Consider the following 21,788-nt stretch of genomic DNA (forward strand, 5'->3'; position numbering starts at 1 on the left):
AATGTCAGTCCCCTTTTCTGTTGTCACTACACCCATTACTGGAATTACTAGAAACACAAACTACAACTAGAAATGGATCTAATGCCTCTTCCTTTTTGCTCCCCTTTGGGCTAGTTCTGTTTGTGCAGTGTCAAAGGGCCCATAGCTGACTGACACAGATCTTACACTGGTGAACATCACACTCCATTCATTGCATTGACCCTCTCATACCCCTTGAGATATGAGTGGGTGGTCCGGTTGTGATGTGTGGGTGAGATAATGTAGCAGCTAACAGTTCTCTTTGTTGCTCTGTGTGTCCAGTGGGGGAGCAGGCAGTGATCAGGGCCTTCCCAGTGTCCACTCTGACCAAGGAGAAGAAAATCAGCATCCAGAACCAGCTGCAGCAGAACATGCAGGAAGGCCTGCAGCTTCGCTCTGCATCCTTCCAGGTAAGCAGTATCTCACAGTTTTCTCCCACTTAAATTTCAGTTTTAGTGAAATCTACCACGATTTTAGATGATGGTGAAGTTTTGGAATGACATAAGACAGTTCTCAGTTTTCTTAAAATGTGTTTCAACTGTTTCTCAGATGCTGTGTTCACATTAAGCCTAACTATATGTTGATTTGGGGCTTGTGGCTTATTAACTCTGGACCAACATGTCTGGGCCTGCAGAGAGGGCATAGACTCTCCAAACTAATGTGCACTAAAAGTTACATGTTTTGGATTCCAGCCAACATTCAGTGTGATGCGTCTTTTGGAAGCTTTGCGGTCTTGTATCATCTTAATATGAGTTGGATTCTTAGAATAAAAGACCAAAGGGATTTTCAGCCAAGCATGTGTTCTCAGTCTAACAGAATTCATGTATTCCTGTAAAAATTTTATGATTCATTCCTATGTTTTTATTAACAAGGTCAATGAAAATTGGCCATGCTCATTTCATGGAGTGTAGGTCACTTGGCTTGGTTAAGTGTGTGTGTGTGTGTGTGTGTGTGTGTGTGTGTGTGTGTGTGTGTGTTTGTGCACGTGTGTGTGTGTGTGCATCACTTTTGTTTTGACGTGTGTCCACACTCACTGGAATGTATGTGTGGGTGTGTGTTGTGGAAACAGTATCTGGGCCGAATTACTACTTCTACATTAAGATGAGCTATCTGCAGGAGAGCCACAGCACAGAACAGTGGTCAGAGATATTTTTATACAGGCTCTGGCAGAGCTTTGAGAGTAATATAAAGAGTAGTGGAGAATAGAGAATAGTAGAGCTCAGACAGATGGGAAATCATATGAGCGAGTTGCACCCAGTCAGCTCAGACTAATAAGCTGATCTGTGAGAAACATGCAACTGTTGCCCCAGTTTGCACATTGTCATTTAGCTATTTAGTCCAGGGTTCCCATCAGTCATGAGATTTCTTAATGTTGCACAGCCAGCTGATGTTGCAAGATCCCTTTTGTTTGATTCATCTGGAAACGCTCCAACAAGGGTGCCGCTGGAAGCCGCCAAATAGCCTGACCAGTCAGTGTCCCGTGAGGAAGTATTGGAGTGGCTGAGGTTATTGACAACAAGATGCAAGAGAGCACGGCATTAAAAAACAGAAACAACAGGACAACAACATGTAACTGTGATTCAGTGCTCTGAAATAAGGTGGAACTTGAACTAGAGCTTAACATAGATTGTCCTTACAAAAACAGCAAGAATTGTGTACCAACATGCTAACTAGCCACTGATACACTCACTGATCTGCTTGCTCACGTTCACCATCACAAACACAATCAGAAACACAGTCAGAGTCACTTCTGGAAAGACAGAGAAAGTCAGGGAAATAAATTAATACTTGGGACAGATCATGGAACATCATGGAATTTTTGTCTGTCTCAATTTAACTTGTAATGTTATTCGCCAAACATAATTTTCCTGCTGTGTTCATGTTATGTCCACTATCCTAAAATGAACCCCTTAACCTGAGCAAATTCAACTGATTTTATTTTTAAAGCATTGTGTATTTAAAATTAAATTACATGAAATGTAAAAATAAAATTGTCGACGGTGCAATGAAATTACTGAAAATATTGTTGAGACACGCAAAATCTATATACACACAAGAAAATGACGCCCCACCCCCACAATTTTGTTTGGATGCTTAAATAAAACGTGGAAATTGAATTCATATATCATAAAGCATGAACAATTGCAGTAATTTCCATTTGACATGGAGTGGGAATCCTGATAATCAATTTTAGCTTTATAAAACACATGTTCCTTGAACTTCCCAGGATTAGATTCAAGTGTGAATGTAATTGTGATAACCGAAGTGTTTTCCAGCAAATCCAGTCTAAATCTGAATCCTTGTGCTGGTGAGTAATCAATTTGTCTCATGTCTCTCATAGTTAATAAAGGTGGCTTTTGATGAGGAGGTGAGCTCAGAGATGGTGGAGATCTTCAGGAAGCACCTCCAGAGGATCCGCTACCCACAATCCATCTTCAGCACCTTTGCTTTTGCCGCAGGACAAACAGCACCTCAGCTCATTCTTCCCAAGCAAAAAGAGAGGAACACTGGCTTCAGGTTTGTAGTTTATCAGGCCAACTCATGAGCTCTGGACCGACTTTCGGTTGACCTCGCTGTATGCCGATTCCAGGCATAAATCACATTGGTCTCTGAATTACTTCTGTAAAGTACATGCCTCAGCAGTTTGTCTCTTGTTTGGAAATGTTGAAAAATTCTCTTCCATCTGATGCAGTAACTGTAGATAAATTAATCATATTGACGTCTGCCCTGTACTCCTCCTCATAGGACACTATCCAAAACGATTGTCAAGGGAGCCAAGAGGGCGGGAAAGATCACCATGGGGCGCGGTGGCCAGACCACACTGAAGAAGAACGAGAGAGGCAGCAGAATGACCTGGCACGAAGATGATGACATTTCAAGTGAGAGCAACAACACGTTCACACAGCATGGGGCAGAGGGGGTTGGGGGTTTTCTCCAAGACCCTTGTTATTGATTCCATTGTATTCTGTGAGCATGTGCACATAATGTATGTAAGCACATGATTGTATGTGAGAGAGAGGGCAAAAGACAGAGATTCATGAACATGTAAAAAAAAAAAAAAGTAAAAATATGAATCCCCCCCATGTAATTCTATTTCATTCCTGTATGTCTTTCAGTATCAGATGATGGTGAGCCGCCGCCCAGCAGCACTTTGCGAGCATCAGAGAAGTCCACCATGGAGCAGCTTGTGGAGCGGGCTTGTTTCCGTGACTACCAGCGCCTAGGACTGGGCACCATCACAGCCAGCTCGTCCCGCTCCAAGACAGGCGAGCAGTTCAGAATCACAGCCGTCAACAGACTCTATTCCCTCTGTCGCAGGTACAACACACCACCTCACACACTCACTTTTGTCGCTTGGTTTTTGTTCTTTTGTCTTTTGTTGTTTGTTTTGTTGCAACTGGTCTCAGCCTGCCTCAAGTAATATCGCTCAGAAACATGCTTTTCTGTGCCGTTCATGCAGATGTCAGCTCAGTTTTGCAGAGAATATTTATTTCCAGCATTTGTAGCCCTGTCGGAAGCATTGTAAGCCTAAATATCTCAAAAGGACAGTGGGGAGTCTCCTTCACCTGCCTGAAAGACACTGGAGCAAGGGAGGAAGCCAAAAGAGGCCTCCTCTCACAGAGCAGGGTACTGTGTTAAAAGGACAAATAAATGCCTTTATTGATTATCAGGGCATCTCATTATAAAAATGGCAGTCATTTTCAATCACACAGGATCTTCATTTGGGAGTAGTTAAAATATCAGTAATGGCTTTTATTTGTAAGACCCTACTCTGCTCTGAGCGAGTGTGCCTGAAGTAAGCCTCTTTTGGCTTTTGAGCACTTGGTTATCCTGCTCTTGATATATGTTTGACTTTCCACTTGAGACACCCAGATCCAAACCCAGTCTGTTATACAAAAACTCCCACACACACACGCTCACACCCATTCATGTCTTGCCAGTGTTGCACATCATTGAAAAAAAACCATCTAGGCAGCATCGCCTCCCCTTGTTATGAGTTTATTAACAAAGATGACAAGTGGTTTATCAATTGTAGACCTTTTTTGCCAGGACTCATGTAAGTGTTTGAGGCTTACATTCTCTCTCTTGCTCTCAGTTACCCAGGATTGCTGGTGGTCCCGCAGGCGGTACAGGACAGCAGTCTGCACAAGGTGGCCCGCTGCTACCGACACAACCGCCTGCCTGTGGTGTGTTGGAAACATCCTCGCACCAAAGCCGTGCTGCTCCGCTCCGGAGGTTTCCATGGCAAGAGTGTGGTGGGGCTGTTCAAGTCGCAGAACCCCTCCTCAACAGGTATGAACACACACACATCAGATTTGTTGTAGTTATGAACACCTTTTTGACATAGAGCTGCTCTGGAGGCAGAGATAATCTCATTGGTTGAGTGAAACTTCAGTGGGCGGAGCCAAAGAATCACAAAGCCTGCAGACTTTAATGGCAATGATGGTACCAGGTATAGAACGCTAAAACCTGGCTAAACTCAGTCAAATGAACAATAGTCAAAGGGGCTTTTCCATAAAAATCAACTCTAAATTATTATTTTATTTATTTGTTTTTCTGTGCATTGGTGAAAATGACTAGAGGCTCTTTAAGAAGATAACACAAATCGATGATTTCTATGTGCTTAGATGATTGAAATCTTGAACTATTTAAAAAAAAATGTTGTTTTTTTGAGTATTCAACCAGTCACCACCACATAGTCTCAGGTGCTAGTGGAAATCTTCTGAAATTGATATCATGTTACAACCATTGATTTCATTGATTAAATTGATTAAAAGGCTATACTCCACTGTCTCACAGCAGTAATGGCCATGGTTCAGCTATCGCTCTCTATATTTTAGCTTTCTTAAGGCTTTATTGTGCTGGTACTGGTGTGAGGAGCATTCTCTTTTTTTTACTCACTCTCCGTCAGGTAATCAATCAATTTAGACAGCTACAGGCTAGTATGGCTAGATTGAGCTGGAAAGGTCACCAATACTAATGTTTTTCTGCAAACAGTAAATCAAAGGCAGCTGCACTTTTTCTGTAATCTTGTGATGATTAAGAGTGCTCAGAATGTCCTGTTTCCTTTCATTCACCACTTGTTGATGTAGTATGAGTGGTGTTTTTCCAGGTAATAGCAAGGGTGCCAGGGTTAATAATATTTGCTACCTCCTTTCTCACAAGTTGCTTGATCCACTGGGTAATGTGCAGAGGGACCAGACAGAGCTGCTACAGAGGTCTTGTGCACCTTAAATAGACAGATGCTGGCTTGGTTGCAAACTGGAAAACTTTGAAGAGACGTTTGCCGAAGTCGCATGGAGCCACTGCCACCTTTATGATTCACTATGCAGGGAGCTCTCTGTCACGTCTGTCTCGATTTATCATGCGCATAGATCGTCATCGTCCTTCCTCCTCCTTCTCAGCCAATAGCCATAATGAAAGCAATTCCACTTCATCATCATAAACATCATCATCATCATACTCAATTTTATAATACTTGTACCAGCTTTCCAAGGTTAGGCAACTGCACGGCAAGTAAAAAAAAAAAAAAAAAAAATTGGATAACAAACAACAAAGCTTCATCATCCTTTTTAGTGTACGTGCTGCTGACTGGAACAAATCAGAACCGTGACGGGCAGCCACCTTACAGAGTCTCCAGAAATTACCATATGGGCCCTCCATACAGAGACTGCCGGTTCAAGCATAAATCATCCTTTAATAGCCAGAGAAATTGATGGTATTTGGCTGTGCCCATGCTGAAATTTAACTCAGCCAGTGAGATCATTTCTGCCTGGAGAACCTCTATGCTTCTGAGAAATATTTGTGGCTGAAACTACATTCTGCACCTGCACACACCATGGAGCATTCACAAGCACACATAACAAAAGAAACCTGTTGATATTTTGCCTGCAAAGCACTGGAATATAGGCCTGCAATCTAAATATATTTTTGTAATAGCGATTTTTTTATTTTTTTATTTTTGTGTAATGTGAGTCTTGTCCTCTACCTTTAGCTCCTGCTTCATCTTCAGACTCATCCAGTAGTCTCGAACAGGAGAAGTACCTGCAGGCCATCCTGGACTCCATCCCCATCTACTTCAAAATGAACGGCAGCAGCACCCTGTCCAACCGCTCCATCATAGGTCTCTCACCAGGTACACATCACAACAGATAATGATACTGCTGTCGCTCTCTCAGACCCACAGGGGTGTTTTCTCCATGAGCCAAGGACCTTTTTGTCAGCTCTGATATACCACCACATGATGGGAGCTACACAGTAACCGTGATACTTGAGCTCAGTGTTGTGGCAACTTGAAGTGCAGAATACAAGATAGGTCCTGGGTGTTAAAGGACCATACCAGTGATTTTGCATGTTTCGCCTATTTACTCCAGTTTGCTCCCATTTTACATTGCAGCAAGCTATTTTGAAAATCATGTAGGGCTACTAAAGATTTCACAACTTATAATCAGTTGCTGCTCACTTGGTTGAAGGTTTAAATAACTGAAGCAAAGTGACGTTATATCTCTTCAGTCTAAACTCTGAATCAGCCCAAAACACTGTTGTAAGTTGTGACTGCTTAAATTTTTGTTTATAAAATTGGGAACAAGAGAACAAAGCCTCTAATCCCTTCCTGTCATCAAGCAATACTTTCTGGTGCTCGTCCCCACGTGCAGAATATGAGCCTGACTTTGCGGGAACTTTAGGGCTTTGGGAGGAAAAAATCTTGTTTCAGTGGAATCACTTGAAAAACATCACGTAATTCTGCAGAGCCATTGTGTCATTTCTTGATTCTGGAGTTGCCATAGCTTTCCAGAGAATATCTTGTTGATACTTTTTCATTTGATTGATTCCTTGAGGCTTATCTTAGATTGCCTTATCACAGTTTAGAACAAAACTTAACAAAAACACTCAAGAACTATCCTTGTTTTTCTTAACTATTTAAGACCTGATTTTTAAAAAGGTCAAAAAGGTTTCCCACTCCTGGCCCGCTTAGTAGGCCATGAACAAACACTGTTTTTATGGTTGCCCACCAATTATTGGGGCTTCACTTAATGTCAGAGGTTATGATTTGCTTATTTTGTTCCATTTTGGTTCATCAGTGATTTGACACCTGTTTCTTGACAGTGTTGTGTCACTGATAAAGACAGCTTGAACAGTCTGAAGTATGACTTTCTCTTTTATCACAATACTAAGAAAACACGGCTTGCTTGTAGGGAGTTTTGATTAAGATGCTAACTGGACTGCGTTACTTCTGATTAAAGAGAAAACTGCAGACTCTTACACTTTCAGAACTATTATTTTATTATTTTTAGCTCTGCCATCATTCATTTTTCTTCCCTTTTGTGTTTGTCCTGGTCACTGGTTATTTTTCAGCCACTTATCTTGTGAGCCTTCCTCTATTGTGATGTGTGTATGTGTGTGTGTCCGTGTGTGTGTGTGTGTGAGACGTGTTTTGCTGTATTGGGAAGGAACTGTTGTACAATATAAGGTTATGTAAGAGGAACAGGACAACCTGGGGTCACTCTCAGGTCCATCCATCTCTTGACTTCACCTCATTCTGCCAGTGAACTCTGCATATACTATACTGTGTTAAGGTGCAACCAGGATACACACACACATCAAATGTCCATCACATGTGTATGGGAACTGTGGTAAAATCTCTCCAAATCCAACACCAATACCATTAATCTCAGATCTCTAAGTAGAATTGAAACTGTGAGGCTCAGATGATCCTTACAGAGGAAATGGGGTTCACTTAACTTCCATGATTTCAAAACGGTTTCATACTGAGCCAAAAGGGTTAACGTTTTAAGAATTTGTTTCACTTTGTCTGTGTGCATTCTGTGTATCTGTCACTTCAGCCAGTGAAAGGAGGACATCAAGGATACCAAAGATGACTCCTGTCCATTTAGACATCCCCTTCTCAAACAGTTTTACTAGAGGTGGTGAGTATTCCACACACACAGACATTTCATTTTCATTTATCCTTTATTTAACCAGATAAGACTCATTGAGATAAAATGCAGTCTCTTTTCCGAGAGTGACCTGGCCAAGACGGCAGCACATTAAACACATGACCAAACAAGTGTTTGTCACACACACACACACACACACACACACACACACACATCCTCCTCCTCCCAAATGAGTCACAGGACTAGATGCACAAAAACAGGATTTTGCTTACATTGCTACTGCATCTCTAAAGGGTCAGATAATTTCCCACTTAGCCCTTGTGTAGTCTGTGCGTCCAGATTGTTTCTGTGTGATTTGACAAGGTGTCCATTCTGCCATCTGCAGCCTTCCCCTTTCACACTAATACAACAGGGCTGGTTGGGTGTTCATTTGTGGCACTCGAACCACTAAAAATGTACTTTTTAAAAACTCAACAAAAACATCTCTTTCCAAAAGATAATCCACAGCCTGCAGCACGGAGTTTCATCGGGAACTATTTCTTTTATTTCTTCAAAGAACATTAGCAAACTGTATCTATCCGCCTGTGAGTTTGCACTCCCTCTGGGTGAAAAGATTCAGTTTTCCACTCATTAAGTTAGTTCCAGAAACGTTGCCAATCGATAAATTACACTAGGAATAAATGGTAAAATATATATGTATGTTTTTTTTGTTGTTGTTTTTTTTTTTGTTTTGTTTTGTTTTGTTTTTTTTGGGGGGGGGGGGGGGGGGGGGTGATCTGTCCCTTTAAAATTAGCTGCAGAAGGATTGAGGCTGCTGTTGTTACTGGATTTGTGTGGATGCAGACAAAGATTTAAATAACATTTTCAGACATCTTGTCACATAACAAGTAATTTTGAATCAGATCTTAAAATTTATGCGAAAACATCAAGTGTAATTACAGCCCAATGGGGTTAAGTTAAGCAGATTTTTGTAGAAGAATCTGTTTGCAGTTATTTTGCAGTTTGTCTGTGTCAGGTTTTGTCACTGCAACTTGGTAAGTCTCTTTACTATGAATGTGAAGTAAAGGGATTTTCATTTGTTTTGTAGGTAACATCTCAAACTCATTGTCATGTCATTGTTTTTTTTTTTGTTGTTGTTGTTGTTGTTGTTGTTGTGAGTTTTGCTGACCCAGGAGAAAACCCACATGGTTCAAATGTAATGACACATCTCAATAGTGGACGTGATGCATTTAAAGCTGAGAGACCATCATGACTGAAATGTGAACTTCCGACCTTCAGAGGAAATGTGTGCATCAGTTCTTGCTAATATGAGAAGGGTCAGTCCGGTTTGGGCCAAAGGATAACCGGAGGTCAGGGGAGAAATTCTTCTGAAACTGACCCACGTTTTTGCTAGTTGTCTCACTCATGAAAAGGATGAATTCAGATTGTTTGGATCACAAGGGATCCGCTCCCATTTGTAACCACACAGTTGCAACACAGCCAAGTAGCCTAACATATTCATCATAATTACTGGATCTGGAGCACAACATTGCTAGAGAATGCAAATGTCATCATTTCCTCCCATAAACTTGTGATCGTTCATTTTTTTCTTCGTACCATCCATCATAGTCATGGACCGTCATATTCATGCATGCTGTGACAATCATTCTCTTGATCTTTTCAAACAGAAAATTTAACATCTTCCACTCTGTCACTTTTGGTGGGGAGAATAGCCCTGATTGTAACTCTCCAAACGGCCACACCGACTGCGTGTCCCACATTTCACACAGTCAGCAGGGTTGGGTGTGTGTCAGTTAGGGATGTGCTGACTGATGAGGCCGGAACCAGCTGGATGTTGCAAAAATTAAAGCAAGCAGTGACCGGCTCAGAGCAGCTACTTGTCTAGCCAGTCTCTGAGTTTGCCTCCCCCCCCCCCCATTTTTCTCAAATAAACCCTTTATACAGTCCAAAAATCATCTTTTGTTTTAATGTGTTATACATGCATAAATTAAGAGTACTAAAATAAAGGTAAACAAGCATTTAATGCTTTTTTAAAATTATTATTATTATTATTATTGTTGTTGTTGTTGTTGTTAAGGTATTAAAGGAAATCTGTTTCGTCATCAGTACCTGCTAGTCAGAAAAAAAAAATCAGCAATCAGGATCAACCAATCAAAAATCCAGCTGGTGCATTTCTAGTATCAGCTTCTGTTGTCCATATGATGTTGATGTGATTTTTTTTTTCTATACCCCTCTCCCTATCCCTCTCCCTCCTTCCTGTACACAACACCTCCCAGTGCTTGGGTACAAGGATAAACTATTCACTCACTCAAACCAAAAACCTGCCAGTAAGGGGAGAATCCAGAACCAAGGTATAGTGACACTGTCTCTTTCAGATATTTTCCCCCCGCCAATCCTCTTCAAGCCTTCTTTTTGCAAAACATCTTCCAAGCCTTATCATTTTTCCTCTCTCTAACCTGCATAGGTAGCATCTAACCAAGGCATGTGCTAGTACCGCATCACAACCTCCTAACAAACGCCTGTGGAGGCATAGTACTAATCATGACTGACTTTGTGGATGCCCACTGGGAGCTGTGGTTTTTCCAAACCAAGGCAGCTGCTCTAATGTGGCCATTTCCATTGTTGATGTGTTGGCTGAGCAGGGCTAATTGTGGTCAGTGAGCAGGCCAGGGAGGGAAGGAGACTGTTGGCCATGGCAGCCCAGACATGAATCACACAAAATGAGGCCCTTCTGCAGTGTGGAGGGGTTAAGAGATAATTTGTATACGTGTCTCAGAGGCATTAGGATTCAGGTGATACAAATTAATATCACAGAAAGGTGCAGATTGTGTGAGGTGTTTTTTGACTGGTGGGAAACACTTATATTTGTCATATCCACACTGCAGTAATATTCATCGGCAGGTGTAAACAACACATCATATTGACAGCATGTTGGGAGTTTAGCTCGTGAAACCAAACTGCAATTCCAGTCTCAGTGTGATTTCTCCAGTCACGGCCCTCAAAGAGCATTTCAGGTTTTTAAGATGTCTGTCTGATGGTTGTTTTTTTTTGTTTGTTTTTGTTTTTTAACAAAGTGTGAGTCTGTTTGGTTAATTATACACACTTGCATCACCACTGTGGTTGCAGAAGCCAGCACTGGTAGCAAACCAGCAAAGTAAGTGCAATTTGAAGGAGTTGAAAACGATTACAGTGAAAAAATCGCATCCTTCCCCATAGTGAATCATGCTGTTTGGAAGGTGCTGTGTGCTGTTTCAGGGAAATGGTTTTTAGCTCTGTGGACTTGCTTTGCTAAAAAATTCCAACAGCCTCTGCTTTTAATATCTCAACACCCACAACACTAAGGCAAGTGCTTTTTTTTTTGGTGGACTGAAAGAATTAAGGTGTTTACATAATCCCTGTTGTACTGCTGTGCATGTAAACGTAGTCAGCATGTCATGTGTTTTTCATCATTCAGTCTTAAGTTTGTTTGTATCTCAGTATACCCTGTATGACATTCAGGCCAGCTCCCGCATGTGTGTGACTCGTGTTTGCATCTATGTGTTTGCAGGCGTGTGGGCCAGCCTGCGCTCCAGCAGCAGACTCAGCCAGCACCCGTCGGCGTTAGAGGTGGGCGCCAGGCTAGCAGGGAAGGATCTGGCACCCCCTGCAGGTAGCAACAGTCTGCAGGCGCAGCTCCTCAAACAGCAAGCTGCCCTCTACATCTTTGGAGAAAAGTCCCATCTAAGGGTGAGAATGAAAGGAAAGCTGTAATTTGGCAGCAGCTGTGAGGACTTTGTGTTATGAATTATTATAGGTTGTTGAACCTATATTTAACCAACTAGTCCACATTTTATGAAGTGAAAAAATCGGGTCAGCCTTGCTTACAAGTTGTAAAGTGTCAGATGTAAGGTGTGAGTTAAGAAATGGTACATTTAAAAACTGGAGAAAAGCACAACCAAAAACTAGGTGATTATATTGTAGAGTTAAGCTCCAGTTTCCCTCACAGTCATGAGTACAGTCTTTTGAAATCTAGTTTACTTATTTTAACACAGCAAGGGAAAGGCTCTAAACAATGAATAGAAAGAAGAGAAAAATTGAGTCATCTTAGTCTGTAGCGTTTAATCCAGAAACCACCAAATTATCAACTAATAAGACATGTTTATTATTGCTCACTCATGGTTCTGATTCATGTGTGGTAATATAGTGTGTCTGAGTTTGTGTGAGTAAATAGTTTATTCACTTCTCTGTTTCGGTTCATTTTCCACTCTAAAAGCAGACAAAAAGGAAATGAACTGGTAGCTTTTCGTTTTCAGATGAAGTTCTCACTTTTCTTATAATGGTATTTCTGTCTCTCTAAGCTCTCATTTAATCACATGCAGTGATGCTGCCTCATATGTGACTTGGCATATATGGGAAACAGTAGGGATTACAGGTCCTAGAATGGTTTTAGTTCACTCATTTTCCAAGTGCAAAAGGTAACTGCAAGCAAACACAAAGATGAAGAAAAATGCATTTATTTATGTATTTTGTATTTGTTTGTACCTCTCTGTGTGCGTTGCTGTCTGTGTGCAATTAAAGCATATAAGACCTTAATTGTAACCCGCTAACTTTCACATCAAATACACAGCTTTAAGGCAAAAGCTTTTTTTTTTTTCTGTCGCTCCCCTGATGGCTTTTTTGTCTTTTAACAGGGCTTAAAAGTGGACTCCTCTCTGAACTGTGAACTGGTGCCTGTGGACTTTGCAGACACGCGGCAGGTGAAAGCTGCTTTTAAAAAGCTGCTGAGGGCCTGTGCTCCCAGCGCCACCCCCTCAGACACAGAGGACTCGTTCCTCAAAGCCTTGGAGGAATCTGAATGGATCCTGCAGGTGAGACACACACGCACACGCACAGCAGCAGCCAAACAGTGCTCGTACATTCTTATTCACACACTGCAGCGGGGTTCAACACAACGACCCAGAGAGTCAGCATGTGAGAGCTGTGTGAGAAAGAGCTAGCAGTTAGCTCGTGCTGTTCGCCCTGTGTGTGACTTTCACATCATGGTAAATCCACTCTGAAGCCATTTCCCAAGGGAAACAGATATATATAGACATTTATACACATAAAGATGGGGGGGCGATGGAGCTCTTATCATGGTAGTTACGTTGTAGACCCCCTGCAGCCTGTGTCCTTGCACTGAACATGTCACAGACTGCACAACAGGATTATCTGTGGGAAATGCTGCTTAGGCACAAAGCAGTAGCAAGCAAGCATGTTGGAGTCATTTACCGGTAGACCAAAAATGGCAATGTATGCACAGAACGAATTAATCGTGTGTGTGTGTGTGTGTGCGTGTGTGTGTGTCTTTTACGTGCCCTTATGTTGATCTCCCACAGCTTCACAAGATCCTGCAGCTGGCACTGATTCTGGTGGAGCTTCTGGACAGCGGCTCATCTGTTCTCCTCAGCCTAGAGGATGGCTGGGACATTACCACACAAGTAAGGAAAACACCCAAATACCTGTGTGAAGAAACACACACGTAGGACAAGCAGAGGTGGAGAAGACAAAGGAAGAAGAGTCTGAGGGCGAGAGAGAAAGAAAGAGAGAGAGAGGCTTGAGGATCATGAAGAAATGGTGTTTGTGTGAATCATAATCTGGCACAGACTGCCACACCTGTTGTTCCAAGTGCTTATCTTCTAATGAATGCTGTCACTTTTTGACCAGATTATGCAGCGCTGAATCGTGTCATTGATTCATGCTGATTTCAATCATGAAAGTGCATGGTGCTGATTTCAAGGCATGTAAACAGAGCCTGTTTTTACCCTCATCAACCGTCTGTATCCGCGTGCTGCTTCATTCATGCTTCATCCGCATTTTTGCCCTCTGAGCTCATATTTTCCACTTCGACCTGTTAAGTGCATGTTTGTGCTGTAAGTGTGTGTCCTCCAAATGTGTTTACTGGGTTTGTGGAGCCCTGGGCTGCTGTTTAAAAGCACGAGCCCTAGCTCCCCCTGTGCCAGGCACGTGTTAGGCCCAGAGCATCTCGCTCCATGGGCCACCACCCTCATCACCCCAAGGGTCTGATCAGGCTCGCACAGGCAAATGGGCTCCATATGCCTTGGCTCCCCTGCCTCTGTCCACGACCCATATAAGACACCCAGCAGACAGGATGCAGAGCTCTCCTCCTTTCGCTGCGCGCTTTTTTCTGTTTTTCTACTTCTCGCCCGCAGTCTAATCCTCATCCTCTCTTTCTCCCCGCTCTCTTTTCTCATGCCTCGTTTCTCCTTTCTTAAATCCCTGCTTCAATCTGTTGCGGCCTACTCGTAATCTAGGGGGCTTAGTTCCCCTACCCAGGCGTAGGGGGGCTTTTTCTACCACTCAGGGCTGGATGTTCTAGTAAACCCCCTGGGGAAGCCATGAACTGTTTTTCCCGCTCATTCCACACGCGTCAGGGCTCATTAGTTGGGTTGTAGGAGACACGGGCAGGGAAGCAGGCCAAGCATATTGCATGTGCAGACAAGTGGTTCTCAACTGGTGTGCCGCAGAGCGAGCTCAAGTGTGCTTGAAGATTTTGCATAGATGTTATATAAATACAAAGATTTTTTTTTAGTTTAAACCATGTCATCAGTTTCATATTGAGCGATGAGAGGATTGGTAGGTCTTTCACCGTTGTGGTCAAATTTTTTCAAGGGATGCACAGCCAGGATAAACGGTCCACTAATAATACACTATGTGCTGAAGCATAAGCATGTTTGACAAACTGAAAAAATGCTGCTCGCATAGGTGAAACTGTTTCCAAACTGTCTCCCCATAGTTCAGTGGTAAGGAGATCAAACAACCTATTTGCCAAAATATCAGTTTTCCTCATTATTTATTGGAAAGAGTGACCAGATTCTTCGACTGAAAGCATTTATGCATCCTTAGAATCTTTTTTGGATCATTAAAGCAGCGAGCATTTTGGTCAAATCCAGAGAGTAAGACGTTGATGAAAATATTTACTTCCCCATGAGCTCAGTAACTATGGGGATTCTCTGGAGATTACAGAAAACATACCTTTATATGTGCCAGACTTAGTCAAAAGTGCACTATGCACACTCACCGAGGGTTAATTGGACCCTCGGTGGAAAAAAATGTGAAAATGGTTTTCATCATCGGCCAGCTCACTGATAAATTCTGTACATGTTCCACGTTTCTGTCAGTTAATTCTAAATGGTCCTCACTTTAGCTGACCCTTGACAATTGTGCATAGTGCGTCTATAATGTGCGCTGCAGAATTTTGGTGTTTTTCCAAAGCACCTTAGCTTAAACCCTGATTTTTCCAGTAAGTTTTACTTTTAGTAACTTTTAAATGACTTAAAAGTTAGAAAAAACATTTATTTCCATATTGTAGAACAGTGTCATAGTGCAGTGCACTAACAGTGCAGTGGTGTCCACTCAGTCTACGCAAATTACTATGTGTTGTCTGTCTGGTTGGTGGAGTCTAATAGATAAAAAGCTTCATGTACTTGTTCCTCATATTCTCGTGTCATGGTTGGCCCTCAAGCCACATGGCAGGGGTTGTGAAGATGACCCTGAAACATGAGAAATCTGTAGCTTGTCTCTTTATCCTAATAACCTTCTCATTCTTCCAATGATCTCCTAATGACTCTTCTTCACTCTGCTCTGATTTGCTCTGACCTGGCTCTTTTCTTCCTCTCACCTCTGTCTTGTCACCCTGCAGGTGGTGTCTTTGGTGCAGCTGCTGAGCGATCCTTTCTACAGGACTTTGGAGGGTTTTCAGGTGCTGCTGGAGAAGGAGTGGCTCTCCTTTGGCCATAAATTCAGCCAGCGAAGCAACCTGAGTCCCAGCAGTCAGGGCAGCGGCTTCACGCCCATCTTCCTGCAGTTCCTGGACTGTGTGCACCAGGTGAGTCTTACCTTGACCTCACCCTGACTTAACTCCTGCAGGTAGGCCCTCGCCCCCAGCATCTCTGCCCCATCGTGGCGATTTCTCCCTCCAGTCCCTCCGAGCCTCAAAGGCATTCATGCTGTATTCATGAGCTCATCACATTCCTCCAAAGAGCGAGAGGGGGAAAAGGAAGGGGGACAGAAATTCAGCTGCCATTAACTTTACATTTGGTTTAGTTTTGCACTTTGCATTCCTCACATTGGATAAGTAATTTAGACAGTGCAGTGCACCGGGGAGTTTGTGCAGGGAGGCTGTTGTCCAGATGGTCCATGAACCCAGTGATCAGTGCAAGGCTTTTTTTTTTTTTTTTTTTTTTTTTTTTACACTAGCGTGTTTCGGCATCCTTTCACATTTGTATGCGTGTTTAGAGCTACAAGTGGAAAATTGCAGTTTTGGGGATTGAAGGTCTCTCAGAAGGCTTGGCTGTGCTTTAGGATGGCGGGGGTGGGGGGTTGTTGATGGAGGACTGAGAATGCAACTGCTGCGGCTGATGTCCCGAGCACTGTGTCCACGCTGAAATGCTAACTTTAGAGAATGCCGTGTTTTTTTGTGTCTCTTGGGGTCCCATAGGCCCACTCCCATACACTTACATCAACGCATAGTTTTCGCATTTGTCTTTTGAAACTGTAGGCTTGGCTGCTAAGGCCGCTTGGCGGGGGTCCCTGGTCCTGGAGGGCTATAAACAGGGGGAGGGGAGGGGATTCGGACAGGCGCTTAAAATAGAAGTGCCTCATCTCCGAAACAGCTGTTGTTTTCGCCAATAGACCCAGGTGGCCCTCAAATATTCAGCAGAGCACTGAGGTCTTCTCCCCCCTTGGCCACCTCACACCGCTGGATAGGGACCATAGTCCTTTTTTCCTGCCTGGATTGTGTATGATCAGTGATGAAACTCCCCCCACCCCTATCCCTGAGGACAGGAGGGGCTCTGTCCTGTTGCTAATTGGTCATGTATGCACTTGAGAAGTGTGTAGCCATAACAGGAGGACAGGATCCAGCTGTCATGCTGACTGCCTCTGTCTCTCTATCTCCCTGCAGATTTTGGAGCAACATCCTCTGGAGTTTGAGTTTAATCAACAGTATGTGAAGTTCCTGGCTTATCATCACATCTCCAACCGCTTCAAGAACTTCCTGCTGGACTCAGACTATGAGCGCTTGGAACATGGTCTGTTCAATTTAGACTAGTGGACTTGTTTTGAATAGTTGGATCATTTTGATCTCATCACCTATTAAACTGAGTAAATACTCTATTCTGAGGTGTCTGGAGGATGTTTGTCATTTTCTTAAAATCTGATACATGAAAATACAACTGTTCAACCACCTTTCTAAATGAATGCATTGGCAAGGTTTAGATACTCTGTACCACCAATTCATTGCATGGCCCAGATGTTACCACTGTAACCATGACATGATGATCCCATCACGCACACAGCAGTACATGCTCGCAGTGCTGCCAGTTGTGCCATATTACCAGATTGGAAAGTCCATATGAAATTTCAGCTTAAGTAGATAAACCTAGGTAGAGAAACTTAACTATCAGAAATACAGTTTTGGTGCTACATGGTAGTACAATAGTAGATAGTAGTTAGAGTTGTACGAGTGCAGTATCCATTAGTTTATGAATGCCCACCCACTATGTGATTGCCACCAATTGGTAACCTAATTGAAAATTGATGTGCAGTTTTCCCAGCAGTAGTTGTAAAGGACATAGCTTCATAAAAGTGAGCAAAGTTGTCTAGACCAGTGTATGGAAATTATTGAGTAAGATGTGGTGGTGTTGTGTCTAAGCTTAAATGTGGATGTTATACCAGTGTAAATTAAAGTAGATACTATGTTTGCTTAGTGTGAAAAATAGTGTTGGGACATAATTTATTATTGAAACATATTTTTGTGTTAAAATGTTGGAGATGTGCCCATTTAACAACACCAATGACTCACCCAGTCACACCCCTGTCCCATTTACCTATGAACTTGTGGAATTACAAGTTGAGTTTGAATATTTCAATCAGTGTCAGGATCAAACAGTTCCTCATAGTTTTATGTGCCTCTCCTCTCTCCCTCTCACAGGCACTTTGTTTGAGGACAAGGGAGATAAGCAGGCCAGGAGAGGCATCTGTATCTGGGAATGCATCAACAGAATGCACAGGAGGAGTCCCATCTTCTTCAACTATATGTACAGCCCCACAGAGGCCGAGGTGAGGAGTCCAGCCGCTATTTTACATTGAGTATATCTTCTGCTGTTAAAAGAGTGCACTTGCATTTTTTTTTTAAATGTTGAAAAATTTCATGCTTTTTCACTCAACCTTTAAATGATGTATAGAACAGTTGTGATGCTGTCCTCTTCTCATTGTTACTTCATTTCAGTTTAACCTTTATGTTACCAGGAAGGTGCCATTGAGATTAAGAATCTCTTTTTCAAGGAAGACTTATCCAAGATAGGCACCAGAAACAAATAAGAAACAGCAGTTCCACAAAAATAGTAGCTACATATGTAGAACCACAATTTTTCTTAAATACAATTTTTTGAAAAGAAAAGTGCAAAACACAGAAACATTTGCAGCACTTGAGAATGGCAGTATGGTTTAAACACAGTGGCATCCTAAAGACAATGCCTCATTCAGGATAGAGAGTGAAAATACTGTACATCTTGTGAATGCAAGGAGTAGTGCCCAGTACTTTTCCATGAGATATAGGCCCAGAGGTAGGATGGGAGCATGCCAAGAATTGCCTTATAAAGAAAGGTGTACCAATGTAGAGGCCGACACAATTGTGTAACTCGCAGCAATGTGTCAGAGCGGTACAACTGGTAATGAACTCTGAGAGGCAGAATAAATTCCACCAGGACACCGAGCACACACATGCATATATAAAAGATCTAGTTCAGGTAAAACCATGGCAGCTATGAGGCTTTTTTTAGCATTACAAGAAAAGGCTTCAGTTGACTATAATGGACGCGTTCTGCTGCAGCAGCCATGTTGCGCCACATCTGTGCGTGGTGCATTTGATGTTTTACGGCGGTTAACTGGTATGGGGTGTGGTTAGAGGCTTGTCACCTGGACAAGCCAGTATCCACACTGGAGACTCCCTCCAGAAACCCAGTGTCCCCCATACCTGCCCCCCAAGATGATCCTGTGGAGGGCAGTGGAGCATGGGGTCGTCGTTTTCCAATTCCAGACTGGGGCTTAAATGGTCTTGACGTCATTCTTGCTGTGTTGCATACTTGCTGGACCACCCAAATGCTAACTGGGTAGATATCCCACTAGTTAGCTTCCTTTAAAAATAACCACCTAAATCCACTTAACCAAGATTGAATAGCACTTTTATAAGTGCTGTAGTCTGAAATTAAAATGCACATATAATTCCTGAGTGCATAAAGATAATATTTTTGCTCATATTTTTTCTGATTGTATTGATGATTCTGCTTTAGCTATTACACTGGCTCAGACAAATAAAAAGCAAGACTTACAACTTAAGCATTCAGAGGTAATTTTGAGAGAACATTTCTTATGGGCATATCTTCTCAATAAGAGGCTAATAATTAGCCTCTGTGCTGTCCAGCCAATATCCAGCACAGCAAGACCATTAAGGAGGATAGCATCACCACTGCCCCTCATACCATATAGAGGGTAAGCGAAATAATATCATATTTTTCTAAATGGGTGAACTGTCCCTTTAACAAATCATTTCAGTGTGTTTTGGGGTTTTGGATTTTTTGTTAGTTGTATGAAATATCCAACCCTGGCTGATGAAGCCTGGTCTCTGGAGTCGTTTCTTATCAAAGTAGTGATGTCATGGCGGTTTTCTGTTCATAAAGGCGTCCCTTTTTTTTGTCTTCCATTTCCCCAACGAAGCAGCGCTCTGTTACTTACTTATTTATTATTTAGCCTTTACATGAAGGATGTGTAAGGCCTTGATGCTGATGATGTTATATCTCATATTCTAGAGGTGTGTGAATCAGTCAAAGTAGTGGTACTAGTCTGCATGTTTTTGCAGCCCGGCTGTGCTGTGCAGCAAAGTGCTGCACTGCAGGTCCAGTTGGCCACATTCTTTCCCACTGGCTAACAAATGCATTCAAAGGTCTGCTTAATCTTATTGGAAATACACCATGCAGACTGTTAATCCACACCATTTGGCCATAAGAAATTGTAGACATGTTTGTTATGTCTGTTACGTGGTATCACATTTTACTTTATTCCAAGTAATTGGAGATCGACATGCTCTGTTTGTCCGGACACATTTCGGGGGCATGTCATTCCTCCGGCATGCCTCATACAGGTATCGAACAATGCATAACGACTTCAGCATTAATCTAAGCTATATTATTTTTGCTGACTTTGTATAGTTTTCTCTATTTTTCTCTCTTTTGATTGCATGTAAGAGGCAAGGCAAAGTCACTGTTGGACCTGCGCTCTTCTTTCTCTTGTTTATTTTTTCTCATTCCTGTGTTGGTGTCACGGCGGCGCTGAATCTGTCATGTTTGTGTTGTGCAGCCGATACTGAAGCCCTCCATCAGCATCCCCAACCTGACCACGTGGAACTACTTCACGGATGAGACTCTGTCCACTGGGCCGTGTTACGACTGGAGGATGATGGCCGTGAGGCAAGAGAGCGTGGAGGAGGCGGACACCATCTCCACCAGCAAGAGGAGGATTGTGTGGCCATGCTACAGCAGCGTGAGCCGCGCCCAGCCTGACGCCATCACCAAACTGCTGGCTGTAAGCATGTGCTGCCAAACGACAGTATCTTACAGTTTGTTATTATTTTGTTATTAAGCTGTATCTCACCATTGTCCTCCCCTGTGGACGTTGTTGGTGCTGCAGGACATTGAGAAGCTGGAGGGAGAGTTAATCCAGGCTCCGGAGAGGTGGCAGGCCACTCTGGAGAGAGTCAGAGTCAGCATTCAGGAAGACCTCAAGCAAGAAGGAAATGTGAGTGCACAGGAGACTGGTAATAATAACACATTATACTGAAATTAGTATTTAATTATACCAAAGTTAGTTCCAATCTTCTGTTTTGACTGGCTGAGAGGCATTTTGATCGGCACTCCGATCAGATTTCTGTGTTGACCTAATGAACTCTGGCTGCTGATAAACAGTATTGGTCATGTAAACAGAACTTTCTGAACAGAAAGTTTCTTTGTGGAATCAATTTCTTAGCTGCTAATCGTTTAAAAAAAATGATCAGCAAATGAATAATGGAATGAAACTGTGGTATTATCGCAGTAATACTCCCAAGGTTGTGCTATACATCGTGAATGATGAATGTTTTGAAAATAGTTTTGTTCTGAACTGAGACATCCATCGTTTAAAACAAAAAAATGGCACCCACTCACCCATATTGACTGCTGGCATAGAGTGTTAGGAGGCATCTTAATTTTTCCAGTACAGAATAATGGCCGCAGCTGACAAATATTTTTATTGTTGATTAATCTGTTGATTATTTTTTTGCTTTTTCGATCAAGTATTTCATCTCTAAAATGTTAAAACTAGGGACAATGCCTAGCACAGGTTTCCAGAGCTCAAAGTGATGTCCTCAAATTCTTTCCCTACTCTAATCATCTTTCAACTTCAATTTTCAACATTATTTGTCCCCGAAGGGCAACTGATTGTGCAGCACAAGTGCATATAAAGCATAAAAGACAATAAAATCCACGCTCATTACAACTTGACAAGACACAGATACACTAAAGCAATGATCATTTATGTCAAACATTAAGCACTCTTAACTTTTAACTCTTAACTCTCTCGACCTCACACAGAAGAGCCAATCAAACTGTCATGAATTGACTCAACACTTTTTTATTTACCATTCCATTGATTTATTTAATTTTTTTAAATGAATAAAATCGCTTTTGCAGGTTCCATCAGTGTGTCAGACAGCCTCCTTCCTACATTTTATCTAGTTTTGTTCGTTTGCACTTTGTAATGAGATGAAAGTAAGAAAAGGGAGGTGATTCTTAGCATATGTGA

The 21,788-nt window shown here is 42.3% G+C and overlaps 1 protein-coding gene across 2 annotated transcripts in view; it reads left to right on the plus strand.

The window, feature by feature from the left end:
• Positions 1-21,788, plus strand: part of sbf2 (SET binding factor 2) — a 120,609-nt gene that overhangs the window by 93,611 nt on the left and 5,210 nt on the right. The window contains exons 23-38 of one of the 2 annotated variants that reach the window (XM_030078238.1): positions 301-428; positions 2,360-2,535; positions 2,764-2,897; positions 3,135-3,336; positions 4,115-4,311; positions 6,014-6,154; positions 7,863-7,946; positions 10,193-10,267; positions 11,464-11,642; positions 12,587-12,763; positions 13,271-13,372; positions 15,595-15,780; positions 16,858-16,984; positions 17,887-18,014; positions 20,310-20,534; positions 20,640-20,747. In XM_030078238.1, coding sequence (XP_029934098.1) covers positions 301-428; positions 2,360-2,535; positions 2,764-2,897; positions 3,135-3,336; positions 4,115-4,311; positions 6,014-6,154; positions 7,863-7,946; positions 10,193-10,267; positions 11,464-11,642; positions 12,587-12,763; positions 13,271-13,372; positions 15,595-15,780; positions 16,858-16,984; positions 17,887-18,014; positions 20,310-20,534; positions 20,640-20,747 — 2,369 coding nt within the window. The remainder of the gene's footprint in view (positions 1-300; positions 429-2,359; positions 2,536-2,763; positions 2,898-3,134; positions 3,337-4,114; positions 4,312-6,013; positions 6,155-7,862; positions 7,947-10,192; positions 10,268-11,463; positions 11,643-12,586; positions 12,764-13,270; positions 13,373-15,594; positions 15,781-16,857; positions 16,985-17,886; positions 18,015-20,309; positions 20,535-20,639; positions 20,748-21,788) is intronic. The other variant, XM_030078246.1, reaches the window with a different exon arrangement.

The sequence above is a fragment of the Myripristis murdjan genome, chromosome 3 (genome assembly GCF_902150065.1).
Source record: "Myripristis murdjan chromosome 3, fMyrMur1.1, whole genome shotgun sequence".
Taxonomy (NCBI): Eukaryota; Metazoa; Chordata; class Actinopteri; order Holocentriformes; family Holocentridae; genus Myripristis; species Myripristis murdjan.